At 42.8% G+C, this 23209-nt stretch overlaps 1 protein-coding gene across 2 annotated transcripts in view; it reads left to right on the top strand.

The window, feature by feature from the left end:
* Grhl2 (grainyhead like transcription factor 2) overlaps window positions 1-23209 on the top strand; it is a 123228-nt gene that overhangs the window by 24012 nt on the left and 76007 nt on the right. For both annotated transcript variants that reach the window (XM_055626749.1, XM_055626747.1), the window contains exons 2-4: window positions 8155-8350; window positions 13037-13104; window positions 17474-17867. In XM_055626749.1, the coding sequence (XP_055482724.1) occupies window positions 8155-8350; window positions 13037-13104; window positions 17474-17867 (658 nt within the window). The remainder of the gene's footprint in view (window positions 1-8154; window positions 8351-13036; window positions 13105-17473; window positions 17868-23209) is intronic.

Raw genomic sequence — 23209 nt, 5'->3', positions numbered from 1 at the left:
GGGTTTTTCTGTGTAGTCTTGGCTATCCTGGACTGCTTTGTAGACCAGGCTGGCCTGGAACTCATGGAGATCTGCCTGCCTCTGCCTCTTAGAGTGCTGGGATCAAAGGTGTGTGCTACCACACCCGACTTCCCCCTTCCCTTTAAAGGTTGATATTATTGTCTACTGCCCTGAGAGTAAGATATTCACAACTCGCTTTTGCATTTTGAACAATTTCTTCAGAGTTCTATCAAAAGTTTCATAGGGCAAGCCAACATTTTTTTTTAAAGATTTATTATTTATACAACATTCTGCCTGCACACCAGATCTTACTATAGATGGTTATGAGCCACCATGTGGTTGCTGGGAATTGAACTCAGCACCTTTGGAAGAACAGCAAGAGTTCTTAACCTCTGAGCCATCTCTCCAGCCCAGGCAAGCCAAAATTTAACTAATTATTTTCAGCACTGTTTTGGGGGGCTAAAATTTGTTTACTTTCATTGTTTTAAGGATTATGCCAAGGCTCATCAAATATTCTAGGCAACCACTATATTACAAAGCTGTACCCCTGGTCAAATTTATTATACAATAAAGTCTATTTATTTGTCATAGGCTCCTCCCTCCTCCCCTCCCAGTCCCACTTTCCCTCCCGAATAGCCCCCTACCCACAAACCCCAGCTCATCTAGTCCCATGAGGACCAAATCCTCTTATTTCTTTTTCTTTTCTCTGTGGAAGGTGGTCTATGCAGTACAGCCCTTCCTCTCTACCACAGAGAGCCTGAAGTTTGAGGACTGTTTGTTTGTTTTGATTTTCTTTCTTTTTCTTTTCTTTCTTTCTTTTTTTTTTTGAGAGAGGGTTTCTCTGTGTAGTCCCGGCTGCCCTGAAGCTTACTCTGTAGACCAGGCTGGCCTTCAACTCATGGAGACCCACCTGCCTCTGCCTCCCAAGCGCTGGGATTAGAGGCATGCACCACCACCCAGCGTTTCTTTTTTTGTTTTGTTTTGTTTGGAGTCAGGCTCTCTCTGTGTAGCCCTGGCTGTCCTGGTACTCACTCTGTAGATCAGGCTTGCTTGGAATTCAGAGATCCACCTTCCCAAGTACTGAGTTTAAAGGTGTTTACCACCACACCCTGCTAAGAAATTAACCTAATAATAGCACTTCATGGAATACTGGCAACTGAGAACACTGCTTCAGAGGCCTTGAGTCCCATACCACATTGGGCAAAACCTTGGGCAAATCTGGTGATTCAAATCTGTGTGAAAAGCATAGTATCTAACTTCAAGGTTTTTTTTTTGGGGGGGGAAGGGAATGTTTGAAAATATGTAATTTAACTTATGGAAGGTGGTTAGAACACTGTTGGTTTGAATAAGGATGGACCCGTAGGCTCTTGTATTTGATGCTTAGTCACCAGGAAGTAGGACTCTGATAGGATTAGAAGACTTAGGAGGTGTGGCTTGTTGGAGGAAGTGTGTCCCTGCGGGTGGGCTTAGAGTTTTCAGAAGCCCTCAGCAGAGCAGCTTCCTCTGTTTTTCCTGCCTATGGGTCAGAGTGTAGCTCTCAGCTACTGCTTCAGCGTTTGCCTGCGTGCCTCTGTGTTCTCTGCCGCGATGATAATGGACTAACCTGAATCTGTAAGCCAGCCCCAGGTAAATGCTTTCTTTTGTAAGTGTTGCTTTGGTCGTGTGCCTTTTCCCAGCAACAGAACAGTGACTAAGACCCTGTCTATCATGGGAGGCACTCCATGAACATTGCCAAAACTGTTCTAAAGATGGAGAAGAAATTATAAATCAAATTCGTTGTGAGTATAATAGACTCTGAAAGTAGGCTCTGTCTCTGACTGTGTTGCCTGCCTTTGGATTCCTTTCCCCTAGCTGGGCTGCCCTATCTGGCTTCAGTGGGAGAGGATACACTTGGTTCTGCTGTGACTTGATGTGCAGGATGGGTTGGTACACCTCAGGGGCCTCCTCTGAGAAGGAGAAAGAGGAATGTGGGAGGGGCATGAGGGTAGGACTGGGAGGAGAAGAGGGAGGGGGCTGATCCTTTTTCTCTTTCCCACTGTGAAGTCTTTCTGGTGCTTGCTGCATCTCCCCTTTAGTTCTTTAGTTTTATTCTTTAACCCTTTCAGCTTTGAACCATTTAGGAAGAGGACTGAGCGTGTTTAGAGTATTAGCGAAGCAGCAACCATGATGGAGCATGAGGAGCACATATGTTAATCAGTGGGTTTGTGGATTCCCTCCCTCCCTCCTTTCTCTCTCCTTCCTTCCTTCCTTCCTTCCTTCCTTCCTTCCTTCCTTCCTTCCTCCCTTCCTCCCTTCCTCCCTTCCTTCCTTTTTTCTTTCTTTTTTTCTTTTGAGACAGGGTTTCTCTGTGTAGCCTCAGCTGTCTTAGGCTCACTTTGTAGACCAGGCTGGCCTCGAACTCACAGATCCATCTGCCTTTGCCTCCCAAGTGTGCCACCATTCCCAGCTAGGGTTTGTAGATTTTCAGTTACTATGTCTGTGTCAGCTTTTCACCACTATGACAGAATATCCAAGGAATGAGCTTAAAGCAGTAAAGGTTTACTTTGGTAAGCAGTTCCAGAGTTTTTTAGTTCAGTTTGGCGCCATGGCTGTGGCAAGGCTGAAGATCCCAGCAAGAGACACATAATGAAACAAAACTCTCACCTCTTGGAGGCTGGGAAGAAGAGAGGAGGTAGGAGGGAGGGAGGCTGAAGGCAAGATATATCCTTCAGGTGGATTTTGTCTCCTGCAATGATTCTGGCTCAGGCTGGCATCTGGATCACAGCTGTGGTTATTGACAGTCCTTGGTTCCTCGTGGGTCAGGGACTCAGCTGAGGGCAGTTTTCTTTCATGAACTGTTGATCTGATTTGCTCTCAAACTAATCCTTGTGTAGTGTGGGAGGGGACTCCATGAGGGTGTGAATGTTCGTGTAAACGCTGAAGAGGCTGAATGGGAGATGGTGAAAGAACTTAAGAGTCAGGTGGCTGTGGTCTGCACCCCATGTACTAGCAATGTACGAGGAGCGGGCAGACTCTGCAGACAGTCTACTGCTAAAATTAGTGCGATTTCCTAATGGAATGGATATAAGAAGCTAAGAAATCAAGGATTCTAAGTGTTAAAACAGGAAGAATTGAGTTGCTAGCAATAGAGATAAGGAAGGCTGAGGCCTGGCTGGGACTTGAAGGGTGTAGTGTTGGTTGGAGATAAGATTTTTTGCTTTCCCACCTTGTCTTGCTCTTTTCTAATGTTCTTTGCACCTAGTTAGAAGCCAAAGCTTTCTGCTTAGTCTCTGCTAGGAGCACCACACGCATTTTTCTCATTTAACCTAACAGATCTCCACAAATGGGGAAGCTGAGATATAGACAGGTAACAACAGCTAGCTAGTGCTCGGTCCAGGATCTGAATTTAGCTCCATCTTCTGCATCATTTTTTTGTAAACAGATAACAAACATGTTTTAAAAGGTCTATATTAAGTGTCTTGAGTATTAGTGGCTGCCTGGACTTCTAGGAGAGTTTACCAGAGAAGATATGAGTATGCAGGGGAGTGCGCTTGGGAGTAGGGTGGAAGGAAACTAAGGCAAAGCCAGTGAGGACCTTCTGGATCCTTAGAGTGATGCTGCGGAGGCTTGGGAACCCAAGGTAGGTCAGGAAAAGAGGACCACACGTGGAAGCTGCTGTACAGTTTTGATCAGTGGAATGCCACCTTATTGGTGTCCTTGGTGGGTCCTCTTGGTGTTCCTGGCAGTTTTTATGTAATGAAAATTTAAAGGTAGATAGGTTATGTAGTAATAATACAAATGCTTTGGGAGCTCTTGGCAAGGGGAAACTTCTAAAGTCTATTCAGAAAGAGGGAGGGAGGAAGAGAGGTGGGGGAGGGGTAGAGAACCTGTGCTAAGCCCTGGAAACAAGAAAGGGCATCTTCAAGGAAGAATGGGTATCTTCAAGGTATGGCAGAGAAGACAGTTTAATTCTCCACATTAAGTAAGTAGAAAAGTAGAAGGCACAGATTTTTAATAAGTAAACTGGGACTAGATAATGATACTGGAGAAAAAATATTAGAGGGAGGGGTTTGGATCTGATCTACCAGATTTCCAAGCTGTCATGGATATGGTGACTGATTTAACATGATGGACACACATTTTTAGAGTTTGAAGATGTCATGGGCTAAGTTTCCTGTGTTTCCTAACCAAGTCTTTGTGCATGCTCCCCTTACCTCTCTAAGGCAGTGGAGGGCTGTCCCTGACAGGGGACCAGAGGTCCCTGGTAGCTAGCTGGCTAAGGTCTGCTTGGGCACTGCTCCTTTCACTACTGCAGTTGATGACTCGCTTCTCAGCCTTGCTTCCTACCCTGTGTTCACAGAACCAAGTAGTAGGCCAGAGAACACAGAAGGTGGTGTGAGTGGCCTGAACTTTGCTGTCAGTATTCTGGTGCTCATCTACATTTTTTTTTCCCCAAAGAGGGAACCAGAGATCAAGTTCACATTTGCTTAGAGTTTTGTGTGCAAGGCCACCCAGTTTGTGATGCCTTTACAAGGTCTCCTAAAGATGCCGAAGAATTGCCTGAAGCAAGCCAGGCATGGTAGCACATACCTTTAGTGCCAGCACTGAGAAAGGCAGAGGCAGGCAGATCTCTTGGGTTCAAGGCCAGCCTGGTCTGTAGATCAGATTGCATTCCAGGACAGCTTGGGTTACTCAGAGAGAGCCTGTTTTTCCTGGTGAATGGTGATAAAACTTGCCTTTAAAAAGCATTTCTAGTTGGTAAATGCTCTTCTATGCACTTTCATTTCTATCTATTCTACAGAGTTCTGTGTCAGAGAGACTATAATCTTTGAAGAATAAAACAAGCATTGCATAGTTAAAAGAGAGAGCATAAAAAGCCCTTGAACTCCTTGCACTATGAGAAAAAAAGTGAAGAGAAATTGTGATTCTCAAGATTTTTTTCCCGTATTTATCATGCAAGGATTTACCTAAAGGAGACACTAGTTAAACTCCTAAAGTCACCAGTGGACTGTGCCAGGGAGAGAGAGAGGCAGCAGGAAGAAACTGGATACTAAGAGAGAGAATCAAGAGCAATCTCTGCACTAAATCAGGCCACCACTTCCTGCTAAAAGTTTGAACTGAGCCAGCGCCCTCCTCTGCACAGTGGATGAGCTTTTCTCAAGTGTGACCGAGGAAACCATCTTCATTCCTTTCAGTATGGCCTTCTAGAGTCAACGGTTTAACTTCGGAGTTAAATCTTACCATGACACAAAAGCAGTACACAGCTGAAACCATGCTGCGGATTTTGAGTTTTTGAACCTGTTTCTAAGTCTTGGCGTAACCACCTTGCAAGACTCCTTACTGCTGCTGCACTGAGTGTTTCAGGAAAGCATGCGTGTTGCGGACTCTCCCAAGAATGACTGTACTTTGTCTTCTGTTTCACTTTTGCAGTGAAATGTAGACAAGGGCGGCCCAAGTAAACAACTTTGGGGGGGCACTATCACAGCCTGGGACCCCAGTTCTCCCCCGGGCCTCATTTCTTCTGCTCAGACACTTTCAGCCTGCGTGTGTAACTTACCCTCTGTCATCAGTCATTTTCTACGAACTGGAAATGCTATGTTCTTTTTAGGAAAAGATAGGTTCCCCCCAGCCAGTCGACGTCCCCAAATGAATATAAACATACTTTCTCTAAATAAAAAATTCCATTTTGAATGATGATATATATTTATTTAAAAAATATTTCCCACCTCTCCCTCTCATCAAGGATCAGCATGCGTCTCCCGTCTTTTAGGAGTGACTTTCCTTCTCACATCCCTGGCCCCTGCATAATGGTTGCCCCTTGCTAGGCACTGTGGGTGACAGTGTCAGCCCTGTTCGTCCCTCCCTCCATGCCCAGTAGCACGAGTGCCACCTATTGGGCTCTCAACAAATGCTCATGGCCCAGAACTAGACGAACAATTTTTGTTTTTCTTTAATGAGAATATTGGCTTTTAGTGTTGATAAACTATAATCAACTTTAACAAAGCCTGAAAGGCACAGAAATGTGATAGGAACACTAAGGAGGTGGCAGTGCCCGCTATTTTCAGAGCACTGCATCTTCTCCAGGACCCAGTTATTGATTGAGCATATTAATGAGGCTCTGACACTCATTTTTGGCCCTTTTTTCCATATTCACTGAAAGGGAACCAAAACAGAACAATGATATAAGCCTCCAGAGCCAGTGACACTAGTCAACACACCGCCCAGTTACTATTTGTCTCACTCCAAGGAAACTCAAAAATACTTCGTGTCCATGTTATTTACAATGGAATCAATATTCTTTCTTTCTTCCTAATCTGTTCTATGAAACCACTGCCACAGAGCTTAAATCAAAGGCCAGAGACTGTGAAACCAGATAAATGTTCTTCCCACCTGCTCCATCCCCATCTCAAACAAACCCTAGCAATGTGAAAGTCACTTTTGGTCTCCCCAATGTACAGCACCATGCCAGCACACCAAGGGCCTTTAATACACTGTTCTTTGAGTGTTCACCATCTTCTGTCACCAAGGGAGCCAAGGGACTACCAACCCTTTTGGAACTTTGTGACCACCAGAAGGTGTTGGCAGCTGGATTTCCATTGATTGTTGTTATTTTGTCACCAGCATTGCTGCATATTCATGTCATGTGACTGTCCCAAGTAAGTGTTACTTGAATACAGTGTATCATTGTTCCCTTTCAGTGAGTGAAAAAAAAAAGAGCCAAGAAATGAGTGTCAGAGTTTCTCCAGACTTGGGAGCTCAGTGCCAGCCATGTATGGGGAGCTGCAAAGGACTATGTTCTGTAGGTACCTGAGTCATTGTTGTCTCATTGACCTTAGACCTTGCCTTGTGGATTGCTGCTTTAACAAGGTTTGCCTTGGTAGAATTGATTCGTGCCAACTACGCCATCAGTCTCCCCATTGGGCTTAGTAACATAACACTTCCATATCATCTAAATGCAGTAGAGTCCTGCAGTGATGAGGTCATCACTTCAGAGTCCATATTCTCACTGTACCTCCACAGCTCTACTACACAGCGTTATCTGTATGTAATGTGTTGTGTTCGCCAAGTGTCTTATGGTGCCGTGCTAATTAGGAGATTTATATTATCTATAATTTGCCAGGGATTTCAAGCAAGATGAAAACAAAACAATTTGAATCATTAACCTGTCGACTATACATAGTTAATGTTTTAAATTAGAATTTAAAGGAAAATTATTCTCTCACAGGGTTCTATCCTAGTGCTCATTAATGAAGAATAATTAAATTACTGGGAATGATTAGGTTCAGAAAGCCAAGTTTGAAAGAAACCGGCATAAAATAAGTAGGTGTACTGTACTGGCTGGCATTGTGTGTAAACTTGACACAAGCTAGACTCGTCTGAGATGGGAGAGCCTCGGTGAGAAAACGCCTGCAGGAAAGCCAGCTGTAAGGAATCACTTCAAGTAGTGATCAGTCGGGGAGGCCCCAGCCTGTGATAGGTGCTGCCAGCCCAGGGCTGGTGGTCTTGGTTCCTGCAAGCAGGCTGCAAGCTATGGGAAACAAGCCAGTTGGCAGCATCCCTCCATGGCCTCTGCATCAGCTCCTGCCTCCAGGTTCCTGCCCTGCCTGAGTTCGTGTCCTAAGTTCCTTCAGTGATGAACAGCAATGTGGAAGTGTAAGCTTAATAAACCCTTTTCTGCTCAACCTGCTTTTTGGTCACAGTGTTTTACTAGAAAAACAAACAAAAAAAAAAAACCCCAAACCCTAACTAAGACACGATCTACCCTTAAAAAATGTTTGTTTGTTATGTGTGTTTGAGTGAGGTTATGTGCACCACATGAGTTGAGTGCCTGGGGAGGCTACAGAGCGTCTGATTCCCTTGGAGCTGTAGCTACAGGTGGTTGTGAGCTGCCTGATGTGGATGCTGGGAACGCAACCTGGGTCTTCCGGAAGTGCAGTAAGCGCTCTTTACTACTGTTTTTACCTCAAACCAAACTACCTTTTAAAAGCTGTTACTCTTCATTCACAGTGAAGATGTAGGTGGAGGCTTTCTTAGTGCAGTGTGGTGATCATTTCAGCTTTAACCTGCCTCGCTCTCGGGAACTACAGATCAGTGCAACTACATGACCTGTATGGTATCAGAGAAACTGCAACATTCCCTCATAATGAGCCTTAGATTTCCCTGTTTTTTTTACAGTAATAAAAGACTAGTGGCCTTAGTGCCCATGCCTGGTGACCCTCCCTTCAATAACCGAAGAGCCTATACAAGTGAGGATGAAGCCTGGAAGTCATACCTGGAGAATCCGCTGACTGCGGCCACCAAAGCCATGATGAGCATCAACGGGGATGAGGACAGTGCTGCTGCCCTAGGCCTTCTCTATGACTACTACAAGGTGGGCCCCGTAGACCAGCCTCCCTCCTCTCCCTGCCTCCAAGGCCTCATTTTACCCATGGTAAGGTGGAATAGATTCTTTGTACTAGGCCAGTGGACTTGGGTGGAATTCTGCTTCTTTTTGTCCCCCAGCCCCCATGAAACCCAATTTCATGACCACACAAAAGTTTTAATTAGGAGATACTCTCTTGGTTTTTCAAGACAGGGTGCCTCTATGTGGCCCTGGCTGACCTTGAACTTGCAGAGATCTACTGGGCTTTACAAACTCTCAAGTGCTGGATTAAAGTCGTGTGTCACCACCCCCAAGTGGACACACTTCTTTCTTTAAAAGAAAATCTCTCTGTATATCTATATATATCTTAAAGTAACTTATTATCCTGAGGTATTGTTGTCTTGGAGGCTTACTGCCTTACCTGCTAACCTAGGCCTAGTCCTGGAAGCTTCTAACCTCCACACAATTTAATCTAGTCCTAGAATGCTTTCAGCCTCTGAGATTAGCTGCTGAATAAATAAGCTCACTCTTTCTTTTGTTGTTCTGAACTCTGGCTGCTGGTTCAGCTTAGCTGTTCTGGCTCAAACTCCTCTCCAAGCTGACAGATTCAATATGGCTTCTCTCAGTTTCTCAGTTCGGTTGCTCTGCTTGACCTCAAAATAACTCTAGCAGTCTGTTTTAATCTCTGTCTCCTCATTGTCTTGCTCATTCAGTCTTCACCTGTGTCTAGCTTGTTTTCTCTCCCACCTGTCTCTGAAAAATTCTCCCAGCAAAACTGCCTCTGAATTCCTTGAACTGAACGGCCATGGACTCAGCTCCCCTGCTCTGCCTCTCAACTCACTGATTGAACCAGATTCCTTAACAGAACTGACTAGAACTCAGAGATCTGCATGCCTCTACCATGCCTGGACCTAAGCTTTTCTTTACCTGAAACTTGTCCTATACCAGGCTGCCCTTGAACTCAGAAATCTGCTGCCTCTGTCTCCTGGGATTAAAGCCTTGTCTGTGTTTCATTCAGATCACACAGACATAGAAGGTCTTTGGATGTGATCTCTTTTGCTAGGGCAGCCATGTTTTGAATTAAAATTCTTCCCCCCCCTCTTGTGTGAGTGTGTATGTGTGTGTCTACGTGTCTATCTCTCTGTCTGAAGAAACCAGAAAAGGGCTTCAGATCCCCATGAGCTGGAATATTACTTATTTCCCTTCTGTCATTTTGCTTCATGGTTAGGAACTTCACTTTTTGTAGTGGTTCCATGATCAGTGATTATTAAGTTTCTAGATTTTTTAGTTTAATAAGAATCATCCAGGTGCCTATATGTCTCTACTTTCTGGAGATCATCCCAATGAGGGCATTAGTGAGGGGTGTTCAACAACTCTAGCCCTGATTGTCTCCTTTTGTTTCCATTTTGAAAAAGTCTTTAAAACTGAATGTAACATTAGGGGAAATACTGGTCACACAGTAGTTTCAAAGTAAGAGTATCTCAGGAAATTAAGCAAGCAATAGTGGGTTTTAAGTATAAAGAATTATATGTAACAATGCCCTCTGGGAACTGGTGAGGTGTAAAAAGTCAGCAAGTTTATTTAGCAAATAAAGAGCTCCATGGCTGCTGTGATTACCGATGACTTTAGCCAGTGCTGGCAGTTGCAGGATGCTGGGAATGCTTTCTTGCCAGTTGGCGATCCTAAACTAAGACCTGACAGCCACCTCTCAGTCTCCTTCCATTGTGGGAAATCAGCTTTGGACAAAACCATTAATAACAATTTGACCTTGGTTCTCTGCTTCCTATTGTAGAGAGCAAGGTATGAGGGACTAGGGACGTTATCAGTTCAAATAAGTACATTATTTATTGTTAGAAACTGCAGGTTACTTCACTGGTACATTTGCTGGTCTAGGATGTCTTTCTCCTCCTAGCTGTTGGCAGACTGACAGCCTGTTCTTAGAGGTGGGCACACCTTTAGTCCAGCACCGAGAGGCAGAGGTAGGCAGATCTCTAAGTTCCAGGCCAGGCTGGTCTACAGGTCAAATTCCCAGATATCCAGGACTATACAGAAACACCCTTTCTTGGTGGGAAAGAAGAAAAGAAAAGCACAGGAACAGCTCTGAAATCTGAAATGAAAGCATGTTGAAGTTTGTAGAGACTGGTATAAGGGTAGAGAACGCTTCATTTACCAACCTAGCTCATTCCTGGCATGCTATGTGTCTTCTTGTTTGCTTGTTTTAGTCTGATGCTTAGAAAAGGAAAAACAGTTTTCCTTTATAACAGAAAAATAGTAAAAATTTAACAGTTTTATCAATTAAAATCTGTTGACATATAATTAAAATGTTCCTGTTTTAAGTATAAAGGTTGTGACAATTTCTTTTCTGACTTTTATGATCAATATGATAATTAATAGTTTTAAAACGCTTTAAAGAAATATGTTGGTATATTTAGAAGAAATACATTGTTTTTATTCTTTTTTTTCTTTAGTAAATGTATTTAGTATGTGTTTGAGAGACACAGAGATACAGACAGAGAGAGAGAGAGAGAGAGAGAGAACTTTTGTTTGTGCTGCTTTGCTGCAGACACCTGGCTAGCTAGTCCTTGGGCTTCTGTCTGCTTACCTGTCTCCACCTCCAAATTCAGGGTAAGAATGCTGTATCACAGATGTGTGCCACTCCATCCAGACTTTTATATGGGTTCTGGGACCCAACTCAGGTCATCAGGCCTGTGCTACACTCTACACACGACACCGTGTCCCTCACCTCATTGATTTTATTTTTAAAATAGATTTTGTTCTTGCTGTGAAATGGGCACAATTTCAAATACTTGTGTTTGTTGTTATATTGGATTTGTATTAGTAAAAAAGAGAAGCATACCTTGAGAAATAAGTAATTAGTAGTTAATTTACAAGGGAACATATTTGGTTTACCACAACTGGGTAGTTGAATGTTGGAAAATGTGATACTAAGTATATCCATTTGCAAACATCATGATTCAGGCTCAAACCTGTCTGCAAATATTTTGGGATGCAAGGTATAGAATTAACACAAAACTGATACCTAAATCTACTTTGTTCCTTTTGTCTGTCTCTCCTAAGAACTTGTGACTAACTCCTAAGTTATATGGTTCCTTATATTTCATGAAAGATTTGTATCTTTTTGTCTGAAACCTTTTAGTGCCTAAGGAAAGAGCTAGTCTTTTTGTTGTTTTTGAGGCAGGATCCCTCTGTATACCTCTTACTGTCCTAGAACTCGATATGTAGACCAGGCTGGCTTCAACATTCACAGAAATCCTTCTACCTCTGTCTCCCAGGTGCTAGGATAGGTGATCCCCACCATGGGCAGCTAGAACTAGTCTCTTTTGTTTGAACAGTGGGTTTGAATGATGGCACTAAGTCCTTGTTAGTTCCCTGCACAGTCACATCTTTCTGTTTTGGAATTCAGAAAGAGGTGACTGTCCTGTGAGAGACAGATGCTTTTCTCAAGGAGATCAGTTGATGAAATAGAATCATTCTCCTTTTAAACTCTAAGCTTTAGAAATTATTCTGACATTTGCTGTCACGTTATCGTAGTAAATGTGAAATGGTTCTTTTATTCCACCAGAGACATGCTTGTGAGACATAAACAAGCAGGTCCGTAGGAGCTGGCAGAGCCGTAGACTTTTGTATGTGACTTCCCACATTTCAGCTGCTTTTGAGCATGAGTGATCAAACTATAGGTTTCCAACTTGGCCCCATTTTGGCTACTTCCCTACTTCAGCCATCTCAGCTTTTGTATTTGGTTGAGTGGAACTTATAGGAATTTCTTGAGGAGTACATTAGAAGGATACTTCCCAAAAATGTGTGTTTGTCTCAACAGTGAGACTAGTGGTTCAGAAGAAACTCTTCAAAGTTAGCCAGAAGCAAGCAAACACTCAAGTCCAAAAGCAAATGCAAAAATATCTACCTACTCAACCAAATCCAATTTTGTCTGGAGATAGTGGAATCTCCCTTTTCTCATTAGTGCTTTTCAATAATGTGTCAGGTGAGATGTTGGCATCACAGTTAGGAATGTGATACATCAGAAAGACTGGAGGCAAGCTTCCTAGGGAGTGGCGTGGCTAGGGAGCACTCCTGTTAGAGTCTCATTATCACACTAGTTGAACTGTAAGGCCCTTGCCTGCCCAGTGTCTTCCCCAACCCCTGGTCAGCCTGGTGTCCAGCTCCAGCAAGAAAACTTACTCCTCCTTAATGGGTTGCGCTCTTTCATACCCATCTTTACTCCACACACATGGCTCTTCCCCTCACCCATGCCTAAGGCTGGGAGCACATAGGAGGGTCCTAGGTCAGCTGAATTACAGTTATCATGAGCCTACACTGGTCACCTCTTTGTGGTTTCCTCTGGCCTCTCTTTTTTTTTTTTTAAAGATTTATTTATTATGTATACAATGTTCTGCCTGCATGTACATCTGAAGGCCAGAAGAGGGCACCAGATCTCATTATAGATGGTTGTGAGCCACCATGTGGTTGCTGGCACTTGAACTCAGGACCTCTGGAAGAGCAGCCAATGCTCTTAAACTTCTGAGCCATCTCTCCAGCCTATCAGGCTACTCAGTCTTAACCATTTTCTGACCATAACCTCTTCATCTTCAAAAAGGAAGTGTTCTTTGCCTGTGTTGGTGTCTGCCTATGCACACACTCAGCAAGTCTGGCTGATGGTTGACCTCTAATTTCCAGGTTCCTCGAGACAAGAGACTTCTGTCTGTGAGCAAAGCAAGTGACAACCAAGAAGACCCGGATAAAAGGTATGATGCAGCAAATATTTGTCCCTTAGGAATAACTTCTTTTCTATTTTTTTTTTTTTTTTTTTTTTTTTGTAAAAAGAAAACCAGGCACAATGGCACATGCCTTTAATCCCAGCACTTGGAAGCAGAGGCAGGTGTCAGAGTTTGAGGCTAGCCTGATCTACACTTCAAATTCCAAGATGGCCAGGGCTACATAGAGAGACCTTGTCTCAAGAAACTACCTACCCCCTACCTGTAAAGAAGAGTGGCTCAATGGTTTAGAGCACTGGCTGCTTTTGCGTAGGTCCTGGGTTTGATTCCTAGCACCCTCATGGTGGTTCACAACCTTCCTAACTCCAGTTTTAGGGGAGCTGTCACCCTTTTCCAATCTCCATGGGTACCAGATATGTAAATGGTGCATGTAGATGCCTGCAGGCAAAACATTCATATGCATGAAAATTAAATTAAAAATATAACTTGAGCTGGAAATTAGCTTTTCAGAAGAGGTAGGGCCAAAAAACCCTGCTTCTTCTGTCTTTTGGGAGGCTGGACCAAAGCTTGATCTCTTGCTAGAAAGAGCAAATGGCATATTTTTGCCTGTACATCCAGAGGGTCACCAGCAAACTCTCTCAGATGAAGAGCTGATGAGGAGGTGATTTCCAGTAAAAGCCTGCTATTGAATGCAGTTTTCTGCCCAGTTTCACACTCTTTCCTGCAGTCTGGCCCTTAAGGGAATGAGAGACTCTCAAGGATTCCCCTTGGTGAGAAAAAGTGGTTAATGAGCTCAGGGAGGCAGCTAGCGCAGACTGGGGCACTGCCAGCACCACCAAGGTGTTAGGAGGTCATATGTCATCTGGCTTTTGTGCCTGGTGGAGCCAAGAAGCTGGGTGGCAAGAAGACATAGATGAACTGAGACTAAAAGGGGAGGGGTGGTGACAGCTTTATTTCTGGACACACAGTTTGTCACCTTCCATTTGTGACTGAGGGGTTGCCCCATCCTGTTTCATCAGGAAATCACACTTACCGTGGTGGTCAGGAATGGCTGAAGTGTCCCTTGTCTTCAGGACAGGATCATGTAACAAGAAAGAGGGGACCAGAAGAACTGAAATGTTTTGTTCAACTATTGGCCCACAAATCACTCATCAGTCTCTGCCCCTGCAGTGGGATGGAGAGAGATTCCGAATGAAGATTTGTGCTTTATTCTATTTACCCATTTGGGGAAGTTGTTCTGAAATTCTGTGGCATGAAGTCTTAACATTAAATCTATTCTAGAAGTGTAGTTCACCAGATGGTGACTCCTGAGTCTGTGGTTTTTTTACACTTAACAATTTGACTAGCTTTATAAGCTCTGTAGTTTTCTTATTTATTTGATAATAAGATTTTGACTGTGTTCTTTGCCTAAAATTCATTTTTGTAATAAGTAGAGAGTAAAGAAATTGGCCCTGAAATAGACTAAAGAGAAGTTTGGATATCGCAGACAGAGGGTAATTGTCGTGTTTAGCAATCTGTATAGGAGAACCTTTTTACAGCCAGCCTGCAGGGCCTTATCCACAGATATTGGTGGTCCTGGAGGTAATGGGGTAGGGAAGTACTGAATTACAACTAAAGAGATAAAGGGATGCCCAAGGGCTTTTATCATGTCGGGCTTGTTTGGATCCACTAAGGTGGTCTTGTTATGGCAACACAGTTTTTTCCTGTTTGTTTTTTAACACTGATTTTTATAATGGACTACTTTTTTTGAGGGAGCATCTATTAACATTCCACGAAGTACTCAGAACAGTGGGCTTTATGAGTGTTGGTGCAAATGGGTGGTCTGAATTTGGGCACCATTTGTCTCATTAGATTCACATTAAACATAACGTCTAAATCTTCATGTATCTTCTATGTGATCTACTCTGTTATTTGACCATGAGAGTAGTTTTTGCTTAAAGCTATGATGCTTGTAGATCTATAGATTTTATTCCTCAGGGAGTTAGCTTTTAGAGTCACTGCTGCAGGTCTGTGATAGCCTCAGATGTTTAGCTGTCTCCTCTTGATTTGCTTAAGTAGAGTTGTTCTTTCTGAAGCTTCATTTTGAAGTTCTGTCTGAAAATCAAGCTAAAATCACCAACTCTTGCTTGGTAGGTAAGTGCAGAGATAATTAGATTTCTCTCTTCAGAATGGAACTTAGAGAGCTTCATTCTTTAGAAAATCAATTTTTTTTAAACATTTATTTCTTGCAACAGAATATGCCAGTTGACCCCAAATAGCACTAGTTACTAGATGAAGAAACTCAAATTCACAATGAACAAAGACAAGGATCAATAAAAATCATACTTTTTCTTCTCTGTTCTATTGAGAACCATTCACAAATGCTCTTCCACAAGCTTACCTGATCCAGGGTCTTTGTGAGTAAGTAATCACACATTCCTCTTTACTCCTTTGATTTCACCCAGATTCTTTAATATAAATGAAAGGATTTCATTATATCCTGCAAAAACTTAACTTTCTAAACTGTTTTCTTCCAGAGGTGGCCAATGAGCTCATTGTACGTAAGCCCACTTAAATATTTCCTTAAACCCTAAATAAGTAAATGCTAAAATATCTGTGAACAGTTATTTCTCAGTTGATGATAATTTCTTATTTTGTTTCATAGACTTGTGAAAAATATCCTTCCCACCAATCCTTCAAATTACTATGTCTATCTGCCCTCTCTGTGGTTGAGACAAAGTCTTACTCAGTACCCCAGGTTACCCTGGAACTCAGTAAGTAACCCAGGCTGGCCTCACGCTTGAGTAATCTTCCTAGAGGCTCCCAGTTGTTGGGCCTGCAAGCATGAGCTGCCTTTTGGAATTTCCGTCCACGTACAGAAGTACAGACCAGCCCCTTCCTGGGTAGCAGTGCAGCAGTGGTAGGTTTTTGCCATTTTTCCTTGAGCTCTACCATGTTTACCTTAATCACCTTAAAAATCCCACCATCGCCTGGCGTGGTGGCACACACCTGTAGTCCCAGCACTTAGGAGGCAGAGGTAGGCTGGTTTCTTAGTTTGAAGCCAACGTGGTTTACAAAGTAAGATTAGGACTGCCAGAGCTAAAAAAAAAATGGAAAAAAAGAAATCCCACTGTCAAATCATTTCATCTTTACTTCTCCCTTGCCTCTTTAAAAACTGAGGACATTTTATTACATAAACTTAAGATCTCATCAAGAACTAAATTAACAATATAAAATATTGCCGAATTCAGACCGCCTCGAAAGTCGCAACACCTCGTACTCACCACGTTGGTTTATTCAAGATCCAAATAGTGTCATATCTACCCATCGTGATTGGATGTTCAGAAAATCATATCATATCTACCCATCATGATTGGATGTTCAGATTGTATTCATTTATTTAAGACAGGGTTTCAAGCTGTCCAGTAACTCTAGGACAGCCAAAGCTGTACAGAGAAATTTTGACTCAAAAAACCAAAAACCAAACCAAACAAAAGCAAAACAAAAAGAGACAGTGTTTCACTGTGTAACCCTGGCTAGCTTTGAACTTGAGGATCCACCTGCCTTGTTCCTGAGTGCTGGTATTAATGTATGAGCCATCACATAAGGCTGGTTTTAGGGTTTTAAGAGTCGCTTTTAATCTAGACTGCTCCTTCCATTCTTCCTCCTTTTTTGTACTTCTGTCTTGTTGATAGATTACCCTGGTCCTTGGAACCTGGTGTATCTTACTGGCTGGTTTTAATATTCAGTATCCCAGTGCTTCTACTTCCTGAGAGCTAAAAGATAGACGTCAAGACATGATAAGATTTAGGGCCATCTTTTTTTTTTAAAGTGAGGTAGAGTTTTTGGGTTTTGGTTTTTTGAGAAAGGCTTTCTCTGTGCAGCCTTGGCTGTCCTGGATTCATTTTTGTAGACCAGGCTGGCCTCAAACTCACAGAGATTCGCCTGCCTCTGCTTCCAGAGTGCTGGGATTACAGGTGTGCGCCTGGTGGGGTCGGAGTTGTTTTATAGAGAGGGTTGAGACTTTATGACCCCCAGGAGCACACATACTTAGCACACTGTCTTATAATGACACAAAGATGCATAACGCCCTGTTGTGAAGTTCCCATCAGCCCTTCCGCTCAGGATTTAGCAAGACAGCTGCCTGCATTGTTTGCTTTTTAAATAATTTATTTACTTTTATGTACATTGATACTGTGCCTGTATGTATGTCTGTGTGACTGTGTCAGATTTCCCGGAACTAGAGTTACAGAACGTTGCGAACAGCCTGTGGGTGCTGGGATTGAACCCAGGCCCCTGGAAGAGCAGCCAGTGCTCTTAACCGCCGACCCATCTCTCCAGCCCCTGCTTTGTTGGTTTTTATTAGTTTTTTAAGTGGAGATTATTCTTAGTCTATCATGTCATGGGTTTGAACACACAGAAACTGTCTCGGCACCAGTGAAGTCCAGAGCCACTTGAGCGGAGGAGAGAACCGAGTGCAGGTCCTGAAGACCGTCCCAGTGAACCTCTGCCTGAGCCAAGAGCACGTGGAGAGTTCCAAGCGCGAGCAGTACAGCGTGTCCATCACGGAGAGTCCGGCCGTCATCCCCGTGTCAGGCATCACTGTGGTGAAAGCTGAGGATTTCACCCCGGTGTTCATGGCTCCCCCTGTGCACTACCCCCGCGCAGATGGCGAGGAGCAGCGGGTTGTCATATTTGAACAGACTCAGTATGACCTGCCCTCGATAGCCAGCCACAGCTCCTATCTGAAGGACGACCAGCGCAGTACGCCTGACAGCACTTACAGTGAGAGCTTCAAGGATGGGGCCTCAGAGGTGAGTCCCCTCCGCACCAACCCTAGAATCCCCAGCTGATCTCCATTTTCCATCCAAGAGATCAAATGAAATTGAGGGTTTATCTACTCTTATTTTTTAAAACTTAAAAAAAAAACAAAAAACTTGTTATTTCCTGTGTACTGATGTTTTGCCTGCATGTGTGAGGGCGTCGGATTCTCTGGGAACTGCTGTTACAGACGATTGTGAGCTGCCATGTGGGTGCTGGGAATTGAACCCTGGTCCTCTGGAAGAGCAGCCACTGCTCTTAAATTCTGAGCCGTCTCTCCAGCCAACCTCCTATTTTTAACGTGCTTGTTGGTAATTTGGTATTTTTAAACAGGCAGAGGACTGTTTCTGCATTGTCTTGTGGGTGACATTTTGTTTTGGTTTAAGTAGTCTTAAATATTTATGAGGGGTTAAGAGAAGCGTGTGCAGAACTTCTGGCTTTGGGAATTTATTACCGTTATCTCTTTTGAACTTTCCAAATGGTAGACACTAAAAATGTTGTATGTCCATTCTTTTTTTTTTTTTTTTTTAAATAACATAGCTCTTTGCGGCTTTCGTCAGACTGAGTACCCCAGAAGTTGGTTGCATTGTCAATTATCCAGTGGGCTTTTATTTGTGTGTACTTTGTCAAGGATAGAGAGCTCATATTCCTCTCAGGCCCACAAACATCACAGAACACATCGATTTGTTTTAGATTCACAAGTTCTAAGTACATAAGCTTAGAATTTTGATAGTTATTACCATCTGGGCACTCACAGTCAGAGCCGCGTGTAGAAAGTATTTACCCTAAAAAACCTCTTTGGCCTTAAAGGATTCTTTCTCTTGGCTCTTGCCAGTCACAAATCTTCCTCTGCCACTGTAGTGTTACCTCATTTAAAATTTCATGTTAAGTTGAATATAATAAGCAATATGCTCTTTTACATTGTCTTTTTTCATTTTTTTGTTTTTACTTATGGGTAAACCATTTGTATTTTTAATTTGAAGTTCAGTATTCTAAGGTAAATGTGTATCACAATTTGTTTACTGATCCATTAGTTGATGCCTATTTGATTGCTTTCAGTTTATTATTATGCTTAATGCTTTTCTGAATAGGCAGGTATATGTTTTAATTTCTTGTGGCTATCTAGGGCTAGAGTTAATTGTTGGACTAAGAGATTTGTGTGCTTTATCAGGTACATACATATGCCACTTATGAGTTATTTTCGTTCCTATGAGTGATGTAAGAATATTCCTGTTTTCCACACTCTTGCCAATGTTTGTATGTAATGATTCTTCTGTGGTGTCCATTTTGGTTTCTGTCTGCATTTCTTTGATGTCTCATGAGTCTGAATATTGTTTCACGTGATTTGCCTTTCTTTGTATCTTATGTGGAGTGTGTTCAAGTCTTTGGGCAATTTATGTTTCTTTTACTAAGTTGAAAAAAGGTCTTTAGACAATGGGAATGGATATGATAAGTCTTTATCATCTATATGCTTTTAATTCCAGAGTTTTTGTCTTCTTAACTATGTCATTTAAAGAGTATCTCTATATAATCAAATCTGCTTTATCTAACCAAATTTGTCTTTTATAGTTTATGCTTTTAAATGTTAAGATGTCTTTTTCTAATCCAGTGTCTCAACAATTTTCTCATGTGTGCGTCTGCCTTAACCAATGTCAACATTTTTTTCTTGTATGTATGTGTGTGTGTCTAAACCAGTATCTCAACAATTTTCTCATGTGTATGGTTGAACCAGTGTCTCACAATTTTCTTGCATCTGTTTCTGGACAGATAGTAGTTTCCTCCTTAGATATAGTTTTCTGATCAACTTTAAAAATATTTTTTTTCTAAATGTATTTATTTACCTGTTTTCTTTGGAGACAGGCTCTCTATAACCCTGACTGTCCTGGAACTTGCTATGCAGCACAGACTGTCCTCCCTCTCACAGAGCTCTCCATCGGTCCCTGCCTCTCCAGTGTTAGGTTTAAAGCATGCACCAATACACCTGGCTCTAAATTTGCATTTATCTTATTGTTACTACTATTATTAATTTATTATACAGGGTTTCTTTCTGTAGACCTGGCTTTCCTGAAACTTACTCTGTAGACCAGCCTGGCCTCAAACCCAGATCTACCTGCCTCAGCCTCCCACATGCTGGGATTAAAGGTGTGCACCACCGCTGCCCAGCCTAATTATTACCATTTTTGATATATGTGTCTATGTGTGTGTACCCATGTGAGCACGTGCAGATGGAGGTCAGAAGACAACTTTGGAAAGTCATTTCTCTCTTTCCACCATTTGGATCTGAACTCAGCTTGCCAGACATGGTGGCCCTTACCTGCTGAGCCATCTCCGTGGCTTTTTTTAGACATGATATGAAGCAAGGTCCCATTGTATACGGATACTGAGTTGTTCCAGCACCATCCATTGATTTTGAAACGCTGTTCCTGTGCCCACTTACTTGTCATGACATCTTAGAATATCTACTGATGATGTCATTGTGAGCCACCACTCCTATTCTCGTCCTAGAGTGTGCGAAGAGCATGTGCTTTCATGTCATTGAGTAGCAGTGCCTCTGATTGCATTGGCTTTTCAGCTTATCTGGGCCTACAGAGTAGGATTCAGGACACTGCTGATTTCCCAAAGAGAGGCAAGGATATTGGCAGATGGCAAGTGCCTCACCTGGCTTCCTGTACCAGTGCCATTAGGACAGAAACACCTAAGGGCCATGAGCCACATCTGAAGATGGCTATATTTTTACATGGCAGAAGGGTGAAGAGGTTATATACGTGTGATAGATGACAAGTTTGCTTTCATGACAGCCATACCCTTGCAATTATGAGCTCACTCTCAGTGTTTATTCATGAGGGCTGCCCTCACAGTCACCCGCCACCAGGAGACTTCATCTGCGGTTTTCTAGTGAGGAAGATAAGGCCCAGGGGCACTAATGTTAGTGATTGTAGCCAGTAGGCAAAATGTCCGACCCGACACCTGTCTCTTTGGTTCTCACCGCTCAGCTCTAAAGAGTCTGTGGACTTTCAGAGAGTCTGATTAATTCTATTGCACAAGACAGTTACCCACCCAGTGTTTGTTTAAAATCTGAGTGTCCCTTATCTATCTCAATAGATACTTTTTATCTTTCAGGTAGGGACCAGAGACAAACACAGTGGCCAGCAGCAGTAGTTCTCAAAGGGGTCCCAGGAACCCTGCCACTGCTGGGTCACCTGTTACATTCTCTGCAGCCGGGAGTGAGCACAGTCAGACCGAAGAAGGTCTCTGTGCTTGAGAGCTCATCACATTTCCTTAAATTAGGTAGTTTTACAACTAGACTTTTAATGACCTTGAAATAAAAAGGAAAAAAAAATTCTGTCATTCTGCTCCTTATGTGGCATCACTTTAGGTCAACAATGACCTTTTGTAGTTTTGAAACTGAGGAAAGGATCTTGGAGTCTGATATTGTTGTATAATTGACCTGCCCCCAAGTATTCAGAGGTGCTGTTGGAGAAAAGCAAATGGCTGAAGCGTCATTCAGTCTCGTGGGAGGGTTGCCACTGGTGTGTAGAAGTCTGTCAGTCACAGAAGGGTGTGTGGCTGTGGACCAGGGAACTGTCACACTATCTGGGAGATACGTTATCAGATACGTTGTGTGGTTTAGATAGAGAAGGTTGTGAAAGGCAGCTGTTGTACTGGGGGCTTATTGTGGAGTCCTTGAGTTAGCAAACTTGCTAGAAGCTGAAACCGTTGCTCTGCTCACTCCAGTCAGCAGTCATCTCAGAGCAATCAGTGTTTGCTTTGTAGATTGTATTTCCCATGAAGTGAACTGAGTCAAACAATCCATGGATTTATGAGCTCTATGGATCTGTGATCGATAGCCGTCTCCTTGCCAGATGGTTGTGAGTGTGAAATTGTTCACCAGGAAAAATTGATTAAGCAAAACTGCAGCTATGCCGGAGAGCCGTGGAGTTGTGAACGTGGGGATCAGCTGAGGTGGCCGCCTCTCTGTCATGGCAGCCTTGTTTGTGTCACACTGGAAGCATCGTTGTTAGGAAGTCAGGAAGTGGCATAGGCTCTTGCCTTGGTTGTGATGGGCTGTCATGGAACAGGAATGCCCTAGCCCTGCACACGCTAGGCAAGTGTGCTACCACTGAGCTACATCCTACCCTTGGATTTTTTTTTTTTTTTTTTTGAGTGTGATAAATGCTCTCCCCTACTAAGCTAAAACCAGTCATTAAAATGGTACCCACTCTGGTCTTGTTTTACTATAGCACCTATGACATGTGATTCAGCCACTGAGTGAGGAGAACCTTCAGCATAAGTGGGCAGATGCCTGAGTGAATGCTAAAGCTGAACCATTGTGAGTGGGGAGAGGCCTAGCATGGTTAGTTGTACCTGATTTCCCCACAGGTAAAAGGATTCTTGTCCACTGTGGTCTGTTTTTAGCAGGTGTCTTCTCTTTGCTTCTCATCTCCAGGACAAAATTAGAATGTTAATAGTCATTTTAAGTATGCTGGTGCAAGCTCTTGGGAGGCAGAGGTGGGCAGGTCTCTAAGTTTGAGGCCAGCCTGGTCGACAAGGCAAGTTCCAGGACAGCTCAAAGCTGCACAGAGAAACCCTGTTTAAAAAACAAATACCCTTAACACAGAAAAAAAGATTTTTTCATATAGTATGTTCTGATCACTGTTTCCCTGCCCTTGCATCCTCCTTGGTCCTTCCCACCTCTCCATCCAGTTCCATGACTTCTCTCACATTAGAGAAGAAAATGGCAAATAAAACAAGCAAACAGAGGTGAGAAGGAAAAACCAAAGAAAAACCACATACACAAAAAGCACATACATACATAGACTTATGCACATAGAGGTGGGCGAGAAAATCCATAAAAACACAAAATTGGAATCTATAATATATAACCAAAAGGCCAGTAGGGTTTAAAAATGTCCCCAAATGCCACTGAGTTTGTTTTGAGTTGGCTAGGCATGGTGCCTGTGCTTACAAGTGGTTTTTATAGCCAATATCATCCCCTTTTTACCAAGTCCAAATGAGTGTGAAATCTGTAGATGTTTTGCATGAAATTGTGGTAAAGGGTCTGCTGGCCTTTTTATCATGCTGTAAGAAGTACCGACATGTTCCCATGGAGAAGCAGGCCCTGAGAACCGTGATCAAAACTAATTAAGCCTTTGGGCTCTACTTCTCAATCCTAAATCATTTAAGTTCATACAGCCTACCAAGTGGTCATCTAAATAAGTGTGATTTTTCTAAATGAACTACCTACTCAGCATCCATCTATCTATCTATCTATCATCTATCTATCTATCTATCTATCTATCTATCTATCTATCTATCTATCTATCTATCTATCTAT

This window comes from Psammomys obesus, unplaced genomic scaffold (genome assembly GCF_907164565.1).
Source record: "Psammomys obesus unplaced genomic scaffold, mPsaObe1.curated_primary_1811, whole genome shotgun sequence".
Classification (NCBI taxonomy): Eukaryota; Metazoa; Chordata; class Mammalia; order Rodentia; family Muridae; genus Psammomys; species Psammomys obesus.
This window is presented reverse-complemented; position numbering and strand designations above follow the sequence as displayed.